This window comes from Montipora capricornis, chromosome 10 (assembly GCF_036669925.1).
Source record: "Montipora capricornis isolate CH-2021 chromosome 10, ASM3666992v2, whole genome shotgun sequence".
Classification (NCBI taxonomy): Eukaryota; Metazoa; Cnidaria; class Anthozoa; order Scleractinia; family Acroporidae; genus Montipora; species Montipora capricornis.
In genome coordinates, this window is record NC_090892.1 from 14,691,126 (window position 1) to 14,713,625 (window position 22,500).

Consider the following 22,500-nt stretch of genomic DNA (forward strand, 5'->3'; position numbering starts at 1 on the left):
CTGTGGGACGTTAAAGAACCCACACACTGTTCGTGGAGAGTAGGGGGGAGACCCCCGGTGTTGTGTGTGTCCTCCTTTCTTTCACATTCATGCGTGGGTTGGGTGGGTGGATGAGATCAAATATGGACTCATAGCGGCTGCCAGAGAGGCGCCTTTACAGGCTGACGTCCGATCTCACACCAGAGAAAGAATTGCAAACATCCCCGAGACTGGATGTGATGTGTGCGGTATATAAACCATTACCACATTAAGGAATGGTTCCCTGCTGTTTGCCATTCTTTTCACGTTTTTTGTTTCTCTCAATAGTTTCTCAAATACGTGACAAGAGAAGGGAGTTCGACACGATTTAGAATGATGTCCATGCATGTGGACCATGTCAACAACTGGTTTTTGAACGAAAACTTAGTTGGGTCATATCCTTAAGCTCCTGTCCTTATGATAACATTCTTTCAAAGTCATTAAAAATAATTACAGCATATTTTACTGCCACAGAAATGATGAACATGCATACGGATACCTACTAGCTATAGAGTCTCGTATACAGTATATATACTGAAATCTAAATTCGTTGCCCTCTTACAATCTTTAGTCTTTCGCCTTGGCTTTTCGACGTCAGTATTCCCATTTGTCAATTGCCGATATTAGAGAGGTTTGCAGCTGTAGTCTTCAATTATTACAGTTCTGAAACTTGCCAGCTCACAGTAGAGCTCCAATTAAAACAAAGGTTAGCCATACTGTCCTTCGGAACGGAAAACTGATTCTTCACATGGTATGACAGGAATCACGCGGCGTGAATTGCGGAGGTGTTTCTAGAAATTATTTAGCTTCAATACCTCAGGCAAACGTGACATTCTCCGAAACAGAACGAACATGGCAGTTAAGGGAACAACATATAAGCAATTGCAGAGAGGCGTAATGACAGACTCTTTGACTGAGACGGCTCTTTTGAACAATTCTATTAAACGGCTTTCTGTCATCGTTTGAGCGACCAAGAAAACAAATTGCTCGATCAACTTTCAAATTTTCCAATTATCGTTAAATTCGCTGTCATAATCAACGATGCAGGGGACCATTGCTATGGTAAGACACAGCGTATGAAAAATGACCGTTTTTCAGTTTGACCTTAAACTTCCCAAAATAAAGAAAGTACTATTTGAACTGAGACGACTGCCAACGTGTGAGGAAGTTGTACAATCTTATAAATATATTTTCGGTAACGGCTAGCGTTTTTTTTCCGTCTTATTGTTGGAAATTCAATGCCACCAAATCAGAGAGCATATAATTTCTTCATAGAAAGTTCTTGACTTCCAGTTACATGTGCAAGATAGTCCTTCATTGACATCAAACACGAAACTCTAGTTATATAATACCAATTTTGAAATAAATTCTGATGTTGTTTTCCCATTATGTCTTACAAAAAAGAAAATTTCCTGTTACAGTTTTTCTCTAAGATTTTCTTTCATCAAAAGGGAAGTCGCTTATATTTGTTATTTCATTTAAAGGTCATTAAACGCTACCAAAAATGCAATTGCCTTAAACATGTAAATAAGGGCAAGAGCAATTTAAGCTTTTCTTGTTTAATTCTCTTTTTCTTATAATTCACAATTTTTTTCATTCTTTGCCTCGGGAATTGTGTTTAAACTAAGCAGTATAAATAGCTCGAGCGTCAGCCTAATCCACCTCAAGAGTCTTTGATCCTTTCAGCTCTTGTCCAAATATGGGTGTTTTGGATAGGCGGCGCCCCTGCGACGTATAATAATGCGGATTTTCTTTAATAGTGCTATTCTCGGTATTTATCTCAGTTAGATATTCGAGAAAAGTCTAAAATGGTTTACAGAAAGCTTGGCAAGTGAATTAAAAACCTTTAAACGCAGTATTAGTGGAAAATATCTTCAGTAGTTTATGCATGTTCTAAATAACCCCTCAGTATACATATGTCAGTACCGAAGTGATACTTCAATGGCTAGCAAATAGTCGTAAAAACTGACAATAATTTTTTTTTCGCTGGCTGCAAATCAATAGGAAGGAAATAATTTCCAGAATTGTGTCATTAAGAAGAGACAAAAAATAATTGGAAAGCTGGAGGAGGAAAGATTACAATTTACTCCCACCAGGCGTGTACATAGAAAAGAGACAACTTTGTCAGTTGCAGGCGATTACAGTGACATGAAGACAAAAATGAAGTTTGCTTTAGTTGTCTTGTGCTTGATGCTTAAAGTTGCGAGGTAACCAATTCTTCATTCATGATTGTTGATCTTTTTTAGTTTAGTTGCTTGCGTTTTGCTTCAAATTGTATGAAAAAGTTAACCGATTGGTTTGAAAGAGCCTTCACTAGGTTTCTTAATGCTACACGGCTTTCAGCTGAGTGTTTGTTATCGAATTTATTTGTTCATCTTGACTCAATTGACTTCATAGCAAGATCAATTCCTTTATTATTTCAGTTGTTGAGACCTGATTGCTGAGTTATCCTAAAATGTGTTTTTTTAAAGCAGAAAAGTGTGTAACTTTAGTCATGAAGGGTAAAGTCATGAAGCGTCTCACGGACACCTTTACTAAGTGTATTTATTTAAAAATCTAAGCTTAATACAATGGTCAACAACAGAACAAGTTCTTTATAAATACTTTTCGATGTCAAAGATTTTTTGTGGCAATCTATTGTGAGGATGTTACACATAACATGTCTCCCTTAGAGAAAGTAACGACATTGTTATATATGGAAAACAAAAAAAAAAACAGTGATTGGGATCTGACTGACATAGAAAAGTCGCCGAATAACGATTTTGTATTTCTAAAAGATGAAAAAGAATGAGTCATTTTAACTCGCCGTAAAAATCCATTATTATTAGAAAATCAGGACTGAATGCACAGAAGAAGCTATGCTTGAAAAACGAGAGAAAAAACTTAAGGTGCGTTTGATTGACCCTATTCCGGAATAGAAATACGTGGAGTGATGATTTAAAACGGTATGTCTGGCGTTTTGAAGCAACAAGGATAATAAAGATATGCCATTTAAAATGGCATTTTACTGAGCAGGTGTTTGACAATTTTAAAAAGGATTTATAACTTCTATTCCATGCATTCCTATTCCTGAATACAGTCAATCAAACGCATCCTTAGAAAACACATGTACAGAATTGTTTCCCATTTTTTACAAACGGAAACCAGTTGATCCTCGTTTCGTTTTGCATTTGGAATAACCAAGGGTGGGAGTTTTGATAACGTGGCGCTTACAAGTCGTACATTCAATTCTCATCCGAGCAATCGTTTTCTCTCGCCTTGTATTCTGAACTAAGCCAATGAATGACGGTGCTCGGCTAAACGCCGCGGGTGAACAAATAATGTTGGATTTGCGTGAAAATAGCTATCTAAAAATAAGTAGATATAGGCAAAGGATCACGCAAGCTAGGGGCATTAGCTGTTCTCGCCTGGTCATAATTAAGCTCGATCCAAATGGCACGTTCCTATTTAAAATTCCGATTGGAAGTTTTGTTCTACGTTTTACAGCATAGCAAAACAGCTTGACTATTTCCTTTGCAATCGAAATTTTCCGGAGTTGTTGGGGAACATTCCTACGATCTCGCGACTACCAACCACGCAGTTTGAACAGACTCTTCTGGGGCGAATCCAGGTTCTTAGCAGAGGGAGTTCGATGACCGCCTTCGCCCCACCCCCCTCCCTCTTGGGGGAAAGTCCCCGCAAAAACGCAATTTCCGCCATTCTGAGACAAACTCAGCGTGTTTTATTATCATTTTTAAAAGTTGGAAATTCCATTCTTTTTGCATCAAAATGTAACAAAGCTGCGTAAAAACAATGCAAATTTGCATTTATAAAACTATGATAAAAATATACTGCATTGGATCCTTTTTCAATTTTGTGTTTCGTCAAAGACGGGATCAACAAGAAGCATTCTTCGGGGGTATCCTTCCACAAAAAGTTTAACCACAGCATCGTCACGGTAGTCAACGGGCTTTCCGTAGTGAATGTTCATCAGAGTCAAGCCTGACAGTCTTAACTTACATGGTTATGAATTAATTGCTTTCAAGATTGATTGTATTTATTTTATATTTTTACAAGTTTTTGACGTTAGCTGTTTTAATTTAGGAGGTTCAATCGAACCCCCCGAATCCGGCAGTTAGTTTGTCGGAGGTTCCGAAACTTTTCGGGTGCCACAATTCTCCCTGTCAAACAAAGAGCTTTCAAGCTGTTGTTTCCTTAGAAACATGTCAAAAGAGCAAGTTTTTCAAACAAACGGATCGCAGTTTTATAAATGGATCAGTTTTCGGCCCTGAATTGAAGCTGTCGGGACTTTCCAGAAACGGGTCCCTGGTCTCTGACTGGAAGGAAAGCTAGAATTGAGCATCTCGCATAATGACAATCTACGTCATATTGATGTATAGCGCATTTTTCCATATGGATACACTCAAATGCGCTTTACAAGAATGGGCAGCGATTCAAACTAAACAAGGTTGAAAACCGCAACAGGTAGAAAGTAACCAAGGGCCCGTTTCTCGAAAGTCCCGAGAACTTTTCGGGCCCGAAATGCCATTTGAGAAACTGTCAAGTGCTTGTTTTGGAAAGACGATATTTTGACATTTTTTCAAGGCAACAAAAAGAAAAATGACTGTGAAGTCTTCTCCGTTCTAGAGATACAGACGGAATTGTGACACCCGAAAATGGCCCATTATCCGCCATTTTCAGTCTGTGCATAGTTGTGAAGAATCGCAAACTCACTCGTTCGTTTGCGATTCTTTACAACTCATGAATAAAAATCGTACGGGCTCACCAACCATGAAGTAATCTCTATGCGCTCCTCGTGCATGTTACAATTTAGATATTTTTTATACTATGAAAACAAAAATAATAAGTTAAGTTAAGCCCCTTAGAACAGGAATAATTTTTTTCAGCCCACATCTATCCCTGAGTGACAAGGAAAGGCGTGTTATCTTTGGTGCTGACGATCGAAGAAGAGTACCATCAGCAACTACAGCTCAATTGAAACCGTATTCATCAGCGTGTAAACTAAGCTGCAGAGGATCTTGTTCATGGTCTTGCTCGTGTGTCCTGATTGGCTCTCGACACGTGCTATCAAGTGCGCATTGCCTGGATGGTGTAACCACCAGGGCATTGCAGGTTGGCTTCTTGGAACCAAATGGTAGATTTCAGTGGTATAATGTAATGACGGTGTCGACCTCAGAGGAATGGAGAACGTTGCAGGCAGTCACTGACGACTACGCTGTACTGAAATTGAGAAGGTCGACGAATCGACCACATATAAGTGTTTCTTCGGATGTGTCTCTGTCTAAGAAATCCGTCGTTTCTATAACAGGTGAATATAGAGATAATGGAGAGATTTGGCATCACGTTTCACGTAAAATGGAGTGAGGCTTGTGACTTCAGCTTCACGCGACCATCGACACAACTCGAGTATTTATTTAACAAAAAGCAGAAACCGCGGCAAAAACTCGGAGTCTTTTTAAACATTGTTTGTAAAAAAAAGAAAATCCTTATCTGTCAAATCTTGCGAGTTTCGATCAGGAAGTTGTTTTGTGAGTCAACAGAGAGTCAGTTGACGTGAGTTCAGAGTGAAGAAAATTGACTGAAGCAAGGAATCAGTTATGAACGATCTATAACCATGAAAACAAATTTTTCCTCGTTTGACTTACCGGAAAATGCTTTTGGTCACATGATCACTTTTACTGTTCTCGTTTCACGTAAACGTGATGTTAAAACTCTGTTATGTGATTTTTCAAGTGGTAGGGTGGAAGTAAGGTGAAGGGGCGAGGAAAAAAGAAGAGCGGGCACAAAACGCGCAGGGGTCAGAAGTAGAAAGTGGATCCTCTACGGACGTTGAGAGGATAGCTTCCGCTGTGCTTTTGAAGAGGCTCACTACGCGCACTCCCTCTTCCGCTTAGTTTGCCGAGTCCTTCGGCCAGCTTCTTTAATTCGCAGTTCACAAGTTTTCAGAGTTGACAATCCTTTCCGAAAGGTATTAAATTTTGCAAAAAGCTGCAAAACGTTTACGGCTTTGCAAAACCACGTTTACAATCTCTTTGATGTCCCCACCCGGGCAGGAGGGAGGGAGGGAGGGAGGGGGGGGGGGGGAAGAGGGAGAGAGATGAAAGACCCGTCGAACGAAAACTGCAATCTCTACATTTGTAAGACAACACAAGATTGCTTGAAAAAAAAAAGGAACAACAGATTGAGAAAAAAAAACAATGGAACTTTACTCCAATACAGTAAAAGTGCTTCGTAAAACGATTCTGTTAAACAGGGTTTTAAAAAGGATAACAGACAACCAAAGAAAACCGAAGATGGCCGCGAAACCCGCTTGGCATATCATCAATTTTCTGAGTATACCCTGCGACACCGGGTCTTTTGAAACTAAACTAGAGGCTACTGGTAGCCTACACTTTGTTCCAAGGTTTTTTTAGCCGATTTCCTTTGAAGTTCACAGTATTTCGGTGGTTTTTTTCTTTGATTTTCTTTACAGTATCTTGGTCAATATCCAGTTCAATTCCGTAGTCCAAAGTTTAAAGTCAAAAGTCACATTAAACGACACTGATTCCGATTAAAATTAGAAAACAGATGTTTCACAAGTTTCTACTATTGTATTTACAAATTTTAAGACTGTTTCTTAACAATAGCGGCAAAATAATGAAAATTAGGGTGGTGAGATGTGTTATCGGGTCGTAGGATCATAATAGCTTATTGGCTGGAACGAAAACACAGAAATTCGTTTCCGGTCACCCACACAATTGTTTCCATTTCCCACCCCCCATCCCCCGATATGTTCCCGGTAAGTAGTTTTTCGTGGTCCAGTGGTCATCGCGATCGCCTCTAAATGAGGAGAAGGTGAGTTCGAATTATACTTGAAGTACCTTCTGTGAAAAGTCTGTGCGGAAAACAACTCAATTATGTATGGGTAAATGAGAAAATAAAATGAGAAAATACATAGAAAATACATAGTGTCTAGAGTTGGAGTGACTACTTTGAGCAATGTAAGTGCATGGTCCTGATCTCGGCGTATGGCACGAGGAGACAGGCACCAGGAGACAGGTTGTGCCGCATGACACGTTGGACATTTCATACGACTTACATAAGTTGCCGTTATATCAGTTATCTGTTTTGCACATTTGAGGTAGGATAACTAGGTTTTAAAGGTGTCTACCTGGCGGATCTTGTCGATTTTGACTGTTTCAGTGTCAGAGGCTGTTGAACAGTTCTTGTGGTGGAGGAGGAAAGACATCACCTGCAAGTGTGATTCGACTGATTGGAGTAGTCGTGAGGTACTTTGTGGAGTTGAATAGCTTTATTCGTTCATCAGTGATGGTGTAACTGTGGTCATTACTGGCTTCTTGGTGTTACAACATAGCGTTAAGGGAATGGTTCCTGTGTTGTCAGTATTGGTACAGCGGTTTGGCACAGCGATAAGAAAGCCATCATTCATCATGACTTGTTCAACGGAATCCAAATCAAGCGTTAAATTTCCTTTTACAGATGTCAATTAGTTTTCTTCGAGAGTCTTAGTTTCTTTGATGGTGACCGCAGGTTTCTCCATGGATAAGGTCTCAGAATATTGGTATGAGATGTCATTGTTTGCTGTTTCAATGCGAGACCTTGCTGAGGATAACGCCGTGCTGTGTGATATCGTGTAGAGTAACTGGCTCTCTCGAGTCTTCATACGCTTTTAAGAGTTTCTGTTGGGCAGTGTCGTAGCATACTGCCGCGTCTTTGGTGGGGATGTTCGTCGATTTGAAATAGAAGGAAAAGATTTAGCTCACCTTTTTTGTAATGATGGGTGAGACATTGCGGACATATCCCTTAAGCCTAAGTTGTTTCATACTGATGCCACTGAGAATGAGGGGTTGAGCGCCGTGTCGTTTCGCTCATGAGGTGTGAGTTTGAAGATGTGGGGGGGGGGGGGGGAAGTTTTTGAATGTTTAGTATTTGTGGGGATGAAACAGATCGAAAAGCGCCAATCAAACGGTGCGCGTTTCTTTGGAAGAGAGTTGTCCGATAGAAGATGTAGAAAATAAGCTAATGAATGAGGCGGCGATTTCAAATTGAATTAGCTTTGGCTATTAGCTTTCGTTGTAAACAATTGAGAATTAACACGTACAATGTTCTGGTGGGGTAAAGTTCAAGTATTAGTCAGCCAATGAATTTATCTTGGCAGTTTTGTGCACGTGTAAAAAGGTGGGAAAGATCACGGAAAAGTGCTTTTGATCACGTGAATTGTGTGAAGTCGGCATCAAAGTAGTCAACAAAAGGAAAGAGAGTTATTCTCGTTAAAAGTTGAGCGCTCAGGGTAGGGTGGGAAAAAATTGGTTTGGTTAAAGTTCAAATGTTTTAGGTCGAAAAGGGAAGAGTTAACGTTAAAAAAACTGTATGAAAGAAGGTTGATCAAAGGAAAATGTAGAAAATACGCAAATGAGTATGGAAGCATTTGAAAATCAATTATTGTTTGTTGAAAACAAATGAGAATTGTTACGCATAATGTTTCTCGGGTCGTCGGATTTCGAGTGGAACGAAAACACCAAACTTCCTTTCCGGTCACCCACATCGTAGCATAGTTGTTCACAGTTAAAACTGTTATTAACGGCATTGATTTCAATGCTAGATGCTTTACAAGTTTCTACAATGGTATTTAAAACATTTAATACTTTTTCTTAACAATACCGATAAAATCATAAAACTATGAGATTAGGGTTTTGCTACCGAGTCATACGATAACCGTATATGGCATTGCGTGCAACGGAAAAAAACTCGTTTTCGGTCACGCTTACAATTCTTATATACATATTTTCCTGGTGAATTGACACGTGGCCTTCCGTGATCAAGTGGTCATTGCGATTACCTCTGAAGGAAGGCAACGAGTACGAATCCTGTTTGGGCTGCGTCTACGAGGCAAAAAATGTTACGCATGCGCAGCGAAATCGTGACCCCCCCCCCCGCCACGCCCAAAAGTTCACAGTCCAAAAACCTTGAAAAGGCAGTTGCAACTAAAATCTGTTCCATGTTTCCTTTCATTGCAGGATTTCCGGGTGACAAACCTTCCAACAGTCTCTGGACTACCAAATGCAACCCACTCGTAACCAGGGGTCTTATATTGAATCGGTGTGACGTCGCACAAGGAAGTTCGGGTTCCGGAGTGTTCGCGACGGACACAAGCAGCGGGCTTCGTCGCACGACAGTTGTCGGGGTACTTTCGAGTGAACAAACTATTACTTTATCAAACCGGCAACGAAAACTCCGTTTCAATGTTGCTGTACATTTAACCCGGAGTAGAGTTTCCCAGATTAAAAAATGGACTCAAAATTGATAGGAGTAATTAACGAAATGCCGTTCCTTTAAGTTAAGACCACAATGATAATATATTAAAATAAAACAAGAAGAAATAATTGTGCTCATTTGTTAACCGAGCGGGCGAACCGTCTGCTGACGTTTACACGTTAAGGCCCGTTTACACGGTTCCAAGATTTGCTTCAACATGCATCACTTTGTTAAACCAAATGTTCTTTGCGTTTGAACAGGTCGTCCAACATTGTAGAAAGCGTAAAAAATGTTGAAAGCTTGTTGAAAGCGTGTTGAATCAAGTTTAAATCGGTTTAAATTTTCATTTAACGTCGATTCAACTTTGCCTTTGTTCTCGAAAATGTTGAACGGTGTTGAAGCCGTCTGAACACTCTGTTCAACAATTGTAGAACACACGCATGCGCACATCAGGCCGCAAAAGTCAATATGGCGTAGTTTATCTGGACGAGAGAGAGAGAGTGGTTTCTAGTTCTTAGTTCCTCGCTATCAAATTTTGCGAAAGTGTTGGTTCTTTTGCGGGTGCAATGATGGAACCGTTTGCACGGCCTCCGCACAACTTTGTTCTTGCGTCCAACATTTGCCCAACATCCGTTCAATTTTGTTGAACTTGATCTGCCGACCAAAGGAATGGCAATCGTGAACGAAATCATTTAATGGAAGAGTATTTTCGATTTGGTTTTTACTACCTCGAAATTATGTCTTTACTTGTGTACTCCCCTCCCCTCCCCCAAATACTCTCACTCTAAAACGTGATTAAAAAAAAAAAATAGCTATTTATTTACATTTTCTCCGCCATAACTCCTTTTTTCACTGTTCCATTTCATACAAATAAATTGAATTTGTGCATAATTACAAACTTTTCAAAAAGTGCATGAGGCAAACGTCTCATAACGCAATAAAATCGTCTTTACTAGGATCCTTACAGAGCACGACATTCACAGAAATCATTTTGGGTTGATGTCCCTGATCGCTGAGTACAGTAAAAAAAACATACTTAATTGACCGCTCCCCATAGGGGCTCTTTTCAGAGCCAATGAAACAATGTCGTTTAAACTGAGTGAATCCTTTGGCTCCCAAGCGCAAGAAGTTCATTCTCCTAACTACTCTCATAGATTTATTCCTTAGCTGGTAATGAGAATTTGGCGTCATATCAGGATCATACCCTTAAGCTGCCCCTGTGATAAAAAAAAATCACTTCTTTTTTTTCTTCAGATTTTTATAGTGTGTTTCCTTAACACTTGACTGGCAAAATTTTGAGCTTTGATTTTTATCCAAAGGCCGTCATCTTATTTTGGATTTCACGGTCCGCCATTACTCACGTTCAAAACTGAGCGATTGGACCTCAGAGGGTTGGATCCAGGGGAAAGTGACGTCAAAGGCTCACTACCTTAAAATTTCAGCGTGTGAATGCAGCTTATTATATATGCAATATGCGAGTTTGAAAGTCTGAAAGCCCAAAACTCCCGTGCTGCATATTAACTGTGCAGAGTACCGACACGAATTGCATTCTTAAACTAGTGAGCCTTTGACGTGGTTTTCTCCTCGATCCAGCTGTCTCAAGAACTTAAATTTAGTAATGGCGGACCATTAAATAGAAAAACCAAACAGGTCCATTTTTAAATCAAGGCTTAAAACTTGGGTCGCTTAGTGTTTAGTTAACATGGTCTAAAATCCAAAGAGAAATAAGATTTTTTGGTCACTGGGGCACTTTAAGCTGATAAGAATCTTCGTTCTGAGTTAGAAGGGACTAGGGAACTTAAGGCAGCGTTTACAAGAACGCGGTTGCATTTGTAACCGCATCGTTTTCGATGCAGTTACACCTTCTGTTTACACCACAATCGAGACTCTCGCCAAAACGGTGTCGATTTGAAACCGCTGTCAAAAGTGGAGCGTTTTCAAAACGATACGGTTTCGTCTGTTGTTGAAACAGCGGTTACTATTTCGGTGCGAAATTTAGCAGGTAGTGGAGCCCTCGCTTATACCATCACGACTTGGATTTCCAGGCGAAAACGGTTCCGTGTAAACCGTGTAAACCGCATCGATTTTGACGCGGTTTCGAAGTCATGAAACCGTGTTCGTGTAAACGCTGCCTACGAAGATCTATATTACGGCAACCTCAGCGAGAACGCCACCAAACAATAGACATTAATGAGCAAAACAATGACTGTGCCAATCTGCAACGTGAAATAACCAAATCTCAAGTTCTAAGGAAGACGCGAGCGCACTAGGGCAAAGTTTTGATCTTCTCTTCCTCCCAATTCAGTTCCTGGATAGTTTGGATAGTTTGTGAAAGTTGAACAAACTGGAATAATCACGAAACACTGTAAGAAACATAAACTAGAAATATTAAATGACGTTTTCGCGGCCGTCGCCGTCTTAGATCTAAAGATCCCTAATTAAAGATTTACGACGGCGACGTGGACGAAAACGTCACCTCAAAATATACCTTTGCTCTATCGTAAGCCATTCGCGATTAGTCTATCTCGATCACGTCTTACAATTAAGAAACGACAACGCCAAAAAGCAGTAATAAATGAACTAAAATGATCGTTCTGCACGTGCGGCACGCATTTTTGGACATAACTCTCCCGTACTCGTCAAAACTACTACGTGAAATGACCAAATTTAAGGAGGCTCGAAAAGGTTTTAACACTTAAGACTCGTGTTATTCGTGTAATTCGTGTTTCACTTAGTACCACAATATTGCCAATACATGATACAAACCTGTGGTGCCGATACTTCTAATAAGAGCGTCACTTGGAAGCGTTGAAACTGGTTCGAGCCTCCTTAAGGTTTTGGAAGACCTTACAGAGCAATGACCAGAACCAGGTTGCTAACCAGCGGTTTTCGTTAAAATAATGGTTTGCTGGGGGTGCTCAGTCTTGCGGGCTCAGAAAACCTGGTTGTGGTCATTGTTATTCAAGGTTTTTCTAAGGTTTTGACGGCAACGTGGACAAACTAAAGTGAATCTTCCAGTCTCACTCTTTACTTCAAATCCGTCCGTACCAATCCAGTTATAGGACACTTCGCCCATGTTGTACGCTATAAACAAGATGGAATACATTTCAAAGAAACGATTTCGTCGCCGTAGCCGTCGCGGTTTCTTAAACTCCCTGTTAACAACGTGAAATCACCAACTTTCAGGTTTTGACAACAACGTGAGCATACAACAGGAAATCGTTCACTTTTTATCTTCACTTTAGAACCGTTCCTATAAATCCAGTTACACGATACTTCGCCCCTACTGTTCAAGGTTAACAAGATAAAAGAATCGCGAAATACTTGTGATGTGATGGCGCTAAGTTATATTTTGAAGTGACGTTGAAGTTTGATGTTGCCGTTGTCCTTGCTAAAATTCTCTTATTGACGTCTTCAGCTTCTACGTTTTTGTTTTCCCATTTCAGAGCACGTGATGTTCCCAAGGGAATTTTCCTTTCGTTTTTTTCATAAGTTACGCATACACATGCACGTGCATAAGACGACATTTGAAAGAAACGTTTCCCTTGAGTAACATCACGTGGTCTGAAATGGGAAAACTAGCAATACGTACAAGCTAAAGAGGTCTCAAGAGCTCAGTTCCCGGAGGATTAGTCATGGCCACCGTTCCATTGTCTAGGAACACCAACATGGCACCCATGACGTCACGTGAAAACACTCCATAAAAACTAGGTTGTGACTAGAATAGACCTTATTCATAAATGGCGGCCAATTTATAATTCTTTTTTCGAAGTGCAAATTAGCCTACCAAGCCTTGATACCATACAGTGAATTGAAAAGAATTCTTGCTCTAAAATGAGGCTTGGTAGGCTAATTTGCACGTGGACTACAGAATTATAAATGTGACCGCCACTTATGAATAAGGTCTATAGATACCCTAAAATAAGGTGAGACACTTAGTTTTGTGTATATAAAGTACCAAACGATCTTCGTAAAGGTTTACTGAGTTCAAATATGGTGTCACCAGAACAATTTATGAAAGCTAACCATTTCGAGTCGGCGCTTAGACCTAATCACTAGATACCCGTGCCTTGCCCAGCAGTTATTCTCTGCCTAAACAGAGTGTTGATTGTGCTTCCGCTCCCTCGAGATTTCAATGTGAATATAGTTTATTAGGAGTACACCAGTCAGACTGCTGAGCAAAGGAAGTCCAGAAAGACTATCTCATTAAAAAGGCGGAAGACAAAAGAACCATTGTTGCTCTGATTAGGCCTTGTTGATTAGGTATTGTTACGTTCCCTTTGTTCTTTTGTTTATTCAATTTGTCCATTCAAACATTCAATTCCGCAAATGAAACACTCCATTCATCATTTACACATTCAATTCGTCAATCAAACATTCAATTTGGAAATGAATGTTTGATCGGAAGAATTGAATGTTTGAATTTATAATTGCAAGTTTAACTTGCAAAATAGATTGTTTGAATTAAAGGTTTGGATTTAAGAACAACAAGTTTGAAATTTGGCGGGGACGAATAACCATATGTCGGGCCTTTCTGACTAACTCGTTCCCACTCGACCGTCAGAAATTACACTTCATCTGCGAAAGCGCGTTAACACTCACGTTGTTAGGTTCGCCACGTAACGTCACCAAATTTTACACCTGTATATGAGTCACGAAGTGCCTCACCTTCTTTTGGATTATCCATTCTAGTCATAACCATAAAAGAAAATAATGGCCATTCATTTCAGAACCGCTAAAAAACCTCGGTACACTATTCTCGGTAAACTATTCCACGCATACCCGCAGAAAAATGAGAAATCCTAAAACGGAACCACACAGAAGTCGTAATTCTTCAGGTCGCAAGATGGCTAACCTAGTTTAAATGCGTCTTTTGTATTTGTAAAAAGGGGTTTTCTTGAATCGGCCAAAACTTGATTATCATTTTGTTTTTCAAGCATGATTTCCTAGGTAAGGGAACTTTTTGCCATCATTTTTTTAAGGTAAAACTCATAGTTGACGGTAGAGTTCCCCAAGTCACCCTAAAATATTCCTCCAATGAACGAGCGAAGAACGAGTCGACATTTACTTGGTAATGAACTCGAACTTTTTTTGCTTTTTTTTTTTTTTGCTTCTAACAAGCAAATTAATGACGACCATAGTCCTCAAGTAAAAATCGAAAGGTCTACGGTCATGTTAAATGCGTTTTACAATTCGACAGATTTTGGTGCCGTCTTCTGCAAAAGCACCACATTAGATGTGAAGGATTACCCCACGAAATTATAATTTTAATTCTTTCCCTTAAGTTAATCACTGTTGTCCCAACTGAGGCTTTTGCGGCGCCGGCCGCAATTAGATAACTTTCATTTTACATCACTTCGCTGATTGGTCAAGACATATTGCGCCAGTTTCTCGGCTAATCACAGACAAAACAAGAAGCAATTGCGAATTGTTGGCACCGCGCGCTAATCTACAATTGTAGCTCCAATCCTGGCCTGCTCATTTCATTTACTTCGTCTGTTGTGACCAGCAAAAGCAAAAACGTTGGATTGACAACACCCTCATAGAGGTTTTTTAGTTGAGAGTCGCGGTTATCGTGCCACTTTCTAAGCCAATCAGAGGCCAAATAAACCCGAAAGCGAATATGTGAGCAGGCCGTAAGTGCTTTCCCGCGCTTGGTACCGGCTGCGTGCACTTGCTTTGCGTTACGATTGGCTGCTATGATTGTATGCGTCGGGTGTTGAGTTTACGACTGTCACCGGAAACCTGTTTTTAGACCAATCACTGTGAAATAAAACCAAACCAAACCAAACCAAAGCATAAATAAAGAAGAGGCCCTGAAAAACAGGAAAATGGACGATACACGTCCAAATAAAAAATGGCTTGTCTCTGACATATACCACAACCAAACCTTGGTAAGACAACAACGTCCCCGCATTAGCGCTGTTTTGACACGAACACCTACTGCTCTGTCGATTAATAAAATCTAGGTTTATAATGATTTGAACCCCAAAAACGGGTAACTCACTTAGCAAATTCATTTCTTTATGAAAATAAAGTAATTTGTACCCCTGCTTTGAGACGAGAGATAAATTATCAGACCCAACTGTTGTTGATGCTATTGACGATGATGATGCTGATGATGATGATGATGATGAGGACGATGAAAAGAATCGCACAGCACGATCAGCAAACTTTAACACTTCCCTTTTGTTCTCTTAAACTTGAGTACACTTCAGCCCAGGTAATCTTCCACAGGTGATCCACCAATCCCACTGGACAAAGACAGACGACACTAGAGGACAACCCAACCTGACGGGGACCTGCCAATCAATGACTTCTTCATCGATGGTGTACATCATCTTGAAAGTTACCTCTATTGGATCCTGGTTACAAGAAAATAGAACGATTTAGATGCGCGTTTCCAAAAAGGGGATTGTCCAGTGTCGGGCTAAAATTCGCTTTTTCCGCAAACCTCTCTCACTTAAAGTGGTACTATGATCAAAAAATCATTTCCTTTTTTTCTTCTGATTTTGAAAGCGTGTTCACTTAACACCTAACTGGCAAAATTTTGAGCTTTGAGTTTTATCCAAACGCTGTTTATTTTGAGTGTAAGTTTTGGATTTCATGGTCCGCCATTACTCACGTTCAAAACTGGCCGATTGGACCTCAGAGGGTTGGATCTTGAGAAAATGACGTCATTTACTCACTAGCTTAAAATTTCAACGTGTAAACGCAATTTATTATATATGCCAAACACGGGTTGAAAAGTCTGAAAGCCCGAAACTCCCGTGCTGCATATTAATAAGGCCGCGTACACACGCATTGCATTCTTAAACTAGTGAGTGTTTGACGTCATTTTATCCTCGACCCAGCTCTCTCAAGATTTTGAAGTTAGTAATGGCGGACCAACAAATAAGAAAATTCCAGCTAAAATAAACAGGTGTCTTTTTAAAATCAGAACTTAAAACTTGGGTGAGTTAGTGTTTAGTTAACATAGTTTTGAAATCCAAAGGAAAAACAAATTTTTTTTTGGTCGTAGTACCACTTTAAGCCTGGTTTTCACTAGCGACGCAAAGCACAAGAGCGCTTATTTTACCGTGAAAACGGGCCTGACGCAAGACCAAGCACAAGGTTCAAGATTTCTCCTTTTAATTCCTTGTGCTTGGGCTTATTCTTGCGTTGTGTGAAAATGGAACGTAACGCAAGCACAACGCAAGCTGTGACGTTCGTTCAATGAAAAAGACCCGTTTCAGATTCCACTCGTAGCGCCGCGTTGTAAGAGAGAGAACATGGAACTACTAGTGAATCTTTGTGTGCTGGTGCTTTGCGTTATGGTTCGTTGACACAAATCTCTTTCGCTCGCGTTAATGCTTGAGCTTGTGCTTAACCGAACAAATACTCTTATGACAAGCAGCAGGCTGCTGTTGGAAGCAAGAAAAAAGCAGACGCGAAGAGTAATCTCTCTAAAGGGGACATTTTTTTTTTAGTTCTCAACCGCTCCCTTATGAGATAACCCATTAACACAGTCCTAACTAACACCCCACCTCCCCTCCCCCCCCCCCCTTGACGCGCAAAATCTATGGGCGCTAGACAGAGTAAAACCTATAATTTAGTGTCACTCTCAGGAGGTAATGGATTAACCCTTAGCCACGTGAGAACCTCTGTCTAAAGCCAGGCGATTTCATTCGTTAATCGAGCGCGCTTTAGGAGTGAATAGGTTGATGAGCAAATAATGCAAGGATTTTGCTTTTAAAAAAAAAAACCCTTTATTTTCACTCATTTTGTTCGATAGCTGTTCTTAAACCAAGGGCAAATATTGAAATCAAACTGATAAAAAGCTTAAATTTACCCAAAACAAGGAACGCTAATAAATGGGTTTACTTACACCACAGGAGGCATCAGACGTCTGCACGTTTTAAACGTCTGGCCGTTCAGTTCGTTTTAACGCAAGCTCAGCCGAAAAAAAAAATTTTTCTTATCTCCTGAGCTCAAAGACACAATTGGTAAAACACAGGGCACTCAAAGCATTTTGGTCCTGGTAGTTGATTATGCCATCATTGCAAATTGCTGCTGTTTAACGTGAAAGAAACAATAACGCCCATGAGCAATAAAGACACCTACTTGTAATTTCTGTAATCTGGAAAGTCTCACTCTCTGACGTAGAATCCCTCCATTTTCAGCCAGAAAATCACCCGAAATGTGGCAAAGATCAGCCTTCACCGGCTAAAAACACAAACAAACCAGACACAGGAGACATTCACAAAAAGACCGTCGGGTCGAAAAACAGGCACTATCTGGGTGGGTGGACAAACAAAACAAGAAATACAATGTCCGTACCGACTACGGGATGCCCTTGTTGAAAAAAAAAAAAATGCGCGAAACGCCTTTTGATGAAGTCAGGTACAAAACAAGATTTGAAGGATTTAAGAGCGCCATCACAGACTCTCTCGTTTTCCGAATTTTTCCATTTATTTGTCTACAATTTCATCTTCGGAATTTCATTTTTGAATTATTTGTAAGATGTACCATCCAGTTTAATTGTTTTAGAAAAAAGGAGGCATAAGTTGCCTAGTACTTGTGGTCGTCCTGCATGACGACAACTATATTATTCCACTTGCAGTTGTCGTAGATATGAGGTGAGTGTGGCCAATTCAGCAACAACGAACGTTCAGGTTATTTACAATAACATTTCAATAGCACAACGAGGAGTGCAAAATAAATCAACCGCCTATGACAATAGGAAGAGAGGAGATAACTAAACAATACGCCGGAACGAAAACGTCTAGGAATTGAGCAGAGCAGGGAGGCATCGACCGCAACCGACATGCAGCGCAGAGTTCGGGAACCGAGCCCGGGATACATCTGCAGTGGAAAGCGGATGCTATCACCACTGCTCCAGCCCTGCTCCTTTTAGCAGAGCACTGTGCTGATACTCAATATCGCTTGCGCACTCTTTCCTAGATATTAACGCATTTAAACAACTGATGCAGCTGTGTGCGACAACTTACAGTGGGTACTGAAAAATCCATGACGACTTCGTGGCGAGCAAAAGGCGTTGCGTTCGTAGCTTCTATCCTAACCTCCAGGACATTGGAAAACAATTTAATGTACTCGAACGAGATGACTATGCCATCTTTGCGTATGGGTGGAATGACTTTTGGAAGACCTAAGAAAAAATGTAACGTTTTAGTTTACGTCCGTATAATCAACATAATTTCAACATAAGCGACCTTGAAGATGCACTTTCAAGGCAGCATTAAGAGATTTTACTAGATCCAAGAGAAATACGATCGTCCGGGAGAGTGTTGTCCTGAGAAGGAATTTTTAGGACGACATTGACTGACGTTTCGAAAACCCGAGCGGAAGTCATCTTCAAAGTCAAGCGATTTGTGTAACGTCAGCAGATGATATAAATACTCTGGTCGTTGATGTGATTGGTCAACTAAGTTGTGACGTTATTGGGCGATTGCCCATTAAGCCTTGATGTCATTAGCTAAGATAACTGTAAATGGTGATTGGTGCTTTTCAATCCGTCTTAGTAAGACCAGTCTGTAACATCCACTGTATGGAATGCATGATCCGGCATTTAGCTTGACGCATAACAATCGAGTAAGATGGTGCGAAAAGGAATTTCATTAAATGCTATTGAAAAAAGAAAAAAATCTAATAATGAACCAGGTTCACCACCTAGGGAAAGCTTCACGCAGCAAATAAGGCTCATGTGGATCTACAATACTATCCGAAAACTTAACTAATTTACAAAGAAAAAATCCATGTAGGAAACAATTCCATATATTTAACTAAAAGCAAGAAAACACTCACGTAAAATACAAAACGAACATCTTAAAGTATATACATTAAGACCCTAAAAACACTAAACGCAGAACAGTTCAATAATAGAAATACTCCTCAATTGATATCACAATAGCTTCCTTCAGTATTAAAAAAAACCTAAAATACTGTAATATCTTTGCTTACAATGGGCGTGCATCCAAAGATCCCTCCTCTCTTCGTATTCCTCTGGTAAATTGCTCGGGGAAAACTTATCGGCGAGTCGACAGTCTAACACCGCATCAGATTCGTGGCATGGCCTTTGGATTAGGTTTCTGTTGCTCGCCATGCTTACGTCTGTGGAAATAGAGATGTACAATTAGCGAGGGAAATCGTACGACTTCGCGTTCGCTTCGGAATTGATAGGTACAAGTGATGCCTTGGTAATCCTAAATTAAGACGAGGCTTTTGCCGAGTCCATCAACTAACATCACGAGTATCAATTAAAGACGGTACCTACTAATTCAAAGGCAATTTTTTCCCCGGTTTATGAATATGCGGGAAAAGAAGATCTTCACAAGTGTTACTGAAATCCAAATGGAAAATTGGGGGTAACCGCGCATTTTTCAAAGATAAGTAATCAACAATATTTGCAAAAAGCTTTAAAATGCAAAGCAATGTATGGCCTTCCTTTCCAAATTGAAGGTTAATTATCTCTGAAAAAATGCACGGTTACAGTAGTTTTTCGGTTAGAAGGCGCAGCATTTTTTCTCATGCTTGTTGGCCCCAAATGTCATCTGAACTCAAGGTGCGTCTTATAGCCGAGTATCTTCTTACAACAAACTTCGTGCAGGGATGTTTCTTCGATCCTTTGCGCCATCTTGCATGTTAAACTCGTGCCAGTCTTCCCCTTACTGCGATTCCAAAATCGTGGCCTCGCACCAACGTTCGTCAGTGATGACGGCCTTCAATCTTAGCGTTGCACAACAAAAACACTCGTAAGAAAGTACTAATAACAGCAGGATTTACAGGTTTTCCTCTAAATTCTTGTTGCATTTCGTTCCGCCATTGTTCTTGACTACACAACAATCTTCAGTTGAGACAGCATAATGAGTTAAACCAAATTCCTCTATTTGAGATGCGTCCTATAACCGAGTATTTTGACAAGATTTTCAGTTTGTGACATAAATGCCATCAAGTTTCAGTTGAAAGTTAAAGGTGCGTCTTATAACCGAGGGCGCCTTGTATCCGAAAAACTACGGTATCCCCATTTTTTTTTTTTTTTTGGATACAAAGGGGAATTGCTAAGTGCTGCTTTTTCTGCGTAGTTTTTAACCGCTGTAATAGTAAGCACCACCCGTAATCTCGACCCTAGAGCTCTTCTCTTAACTGAGGGAGAGAAGAGCTCTGGGGAACCCTGAAACAAAGTGTCTTCTCATTGGTTTTCGTGAAGAACAATCAAAAGCGTCTCTAATTGGTGCATTCATGTTCGCACGAGGAGTGAGCAGGCGCCGTAAGGTTCAAATAGCCAATTTTTGGCTATAAGAACCCTACGATGCATGTTCTCCGACATAGAGTCTCCCAGAGCCTTGGGTCGATCCGAGGCTCTGGTGACGAGAATGGCACCACCCGTAGGAAACCCGAGTGTCTGGAGAAGCGCAGAACATATGCGCAATAACAATAGCAGGTATCGCCCTTCATTCTTTAATCCTAGTTTGCCTTGCTTCTTTGAGAAAATGCTGGATATTGGGAGCTAAAAAGCAAGAAATGAGCTAATATTAACCAACAATCTGCCATTTGTGGCAATCCGCAAATTTCAGCTCCCACGTTTGCCGTTTGCGACGCTAAATCTCTTTCATAGTGGGAGCAATCACCGCTCTGAAAGGCGTGTTGTTTCATCATCACCAAAACCCAGCTCGCTAAAGCCTGGTTTTCACTAGCGACGCAAGCACAAGCGGAAGCACAAGGGCAAGTATAACTCCGACATAAGCATCAAAATCAACCACCGCATCCGCCATTTTGTTCAAATTCTCAGACGCGGGGGAATCTGGAACGAGTGCTTTAATTGGCCAGACATAGCAAATTCCTTGTGCTAGTGCGGTTTTCAAATGAGTGTCGTAAAACCAAAACCAAAGTAATTACTTTGGCCAATCAAAAAGGACGGAGACAATCCAGTAAACCAATCAAAACTCGAAGTAATTACACGTAGCCGACACAAAGCGCGGAAAAATGTGCACGCGCGAGCCACGATTGGTTTTGGTTTCACTTCTGATTGGTTAAAAAATTGGCGCAAGAACTTTGAGCCAATCACTGAGTGAAGTAATTATAAACCAAAGCAATTCTCTAATTACTTTCGACACTCAATTGAAAACCACTCTAATGCTGCGTTTCGTTTTTACACGACGCAACCGAACACAAGTATAAGCGGAAGCACAAGGAAAAGGAAGGATTTTGATCCTTGTGATTGTGCTTGCGCTTGTGCTTGTGCCTGCGTCGCTAGTGAAAACCACGCTTCAAAAGGACGAGTACATACCGCGTGCTACATCCATCAATATGCGCTCTATCCGCTCGTCTCTCCTAATGTGTCTCAATAGATGAAGGGCATAAAGACCATTGCTTTGTCCTGGTTCCTCGTACGCTTCGTGTTGAGTGCAACTGCAGTGAAGCACAAAATTGTAAAATTAAGGTCACGCGGTTTCGGGTCACACCAACACCCCTGTGAATCCCGATACTGGTAAAATGTTACTCCATAGACTTCTGTATCCAAATTACGGAATGACCAATGACCAATTTATAAGCCACATCCACACCAATGCCTTTTCGTTTGAAAACGTATATTTTCTGATGCGTTTTCCCATCCACACTACAACGGCCGAATACGCCGACAAAAAAGAATACTTTTGAAAGTGGGTTTGAAGAGTCGAGATTTTATGTTGAACACGCTCCAGTTTTTGTGTGCACGGCAAAAACGGCGACCTTTCAAAACGATGACGTCATGGCGTAGAACAATTTAAACACGCATTGATGCGGATCATAGTAGAGGATAGATGAAAAAGCGTGGGAAAGTTTCGAAAAAAGTTGTTTTTATCGTTGTTACGCATTGTAGTTTGGACAGGTGAAGTTTATAAATGAAAAAAATTGTGAAATAAAAATCAAAATGAGAGAATGTTCTCGGCTCATCAAGATCCTTGCGTCGAAAGATATTTCATAGTTCTGCTGTTGTTAATACATTACTCCATACGTTTCGCTCCATGATAGCACTCTCGTAAAATGAATTATGGAAAAATGTTTACAAAGGAAACCTACCATGAGTACGCAAAAATATTGTTTCCTCTCCGTCCTCTTTTGAATTCGTTCTCCACGGATCCACGATTAGTTGGCATTCTGTTCACAGCAAACAAACAAGATCAAACATAGCGACACAAGTCTTAAATGACTGTCAAATCAGGGATAGACCCACTCCCCTTCTGACTC

General features: G+C 40.5%; 2 protein-coding genes across 2 annotated transcripts in view; one reads left to right on the forward strand and one right to left on the reverse strand.

Annotated features, from left to right (window-relative positions):
* The first annotated feature begins 1,059 nt into the window (after window positions 1-1,059).
* Window positions 1,060-9,395, forward strand: LOC138020341 (serine protease 23-like). Its single transcript, XM_068867344.1, has 4 exons — window positions 1,060-1,080; window positions 2,023-2,225; window positions 4,905-5,326; window positions 9,036-9,395. Exons 1-4 carry the CDS (start codon window positions 1,060-1,062, stop codon window positions 9,320-9,322), a joined length of 933 nt encoding a protein of 310 aa, XP_068723445.1. The 3' UTR covers window positions 9,323-9,395.
* A 4,970-nt stretch (window positions 9,396-14,365) lies between these two features.
* The window catches only part of LOC138019799 (mucosa-associated lymphoid tissue lymphoma translocation protein 1 homolog), a 30,225-nt gene continuing 22,090 nt past the window's right edge, over window positions 14,366-22,500 (reverse strand). The window contains exons 13-18 of the mRNA XM_068866690.1: window positions 22,333-22,410; window positions 21,560-21,681; window positions 19,234-19,383; window positions 18,264-18,421; window positions 17,377-17,478; window positions 14,366-15,638 (exon numbers count right to left, since the gene is read on the reverse strand). Of these exons, the coding sequence (XP_068722791.1) occupies window positions 15,471-15,638; window positions 17,377-17,478; window positions 18,264-18,421; window positions 19,234-19,383; window positions 21,560-21,681; window positions 22,333-22,410 (778 nt within the window). The 3' untranslated portion in view covers window positions 14,366-15,470. The remainder of the gene's footprint in view (window positions 15,639-17,376; window positions 17,479-18,263; window positions 18,422-19,233; window positions 19,384-21,559; window positions 21,682-22,332; window positions 22,411-22,500) is intronic.

Bases quoted from the DNA above. Each gene is read 5' to 3' on its own strand.
- LOC138020341 (XM_068867344.1), top strand. From the start codon at position 1,060: ATGCAGGGGACCATTGCTATG. The intron at 2,226-4,904 runs GTAACCAATTCT...AATTTTTTTCAG, and splicing joins TTGATGCTTAAAGTTGCGAG to CCCACATCTATCCCTGAGTG. The intron at 5,327-9,035 runs GTGAATATAGAG...CTTTCATTGCAG, and splicing joins ATCCGTCGTTTCTATAACAG to GATTTCCGGGTGACAAACCT.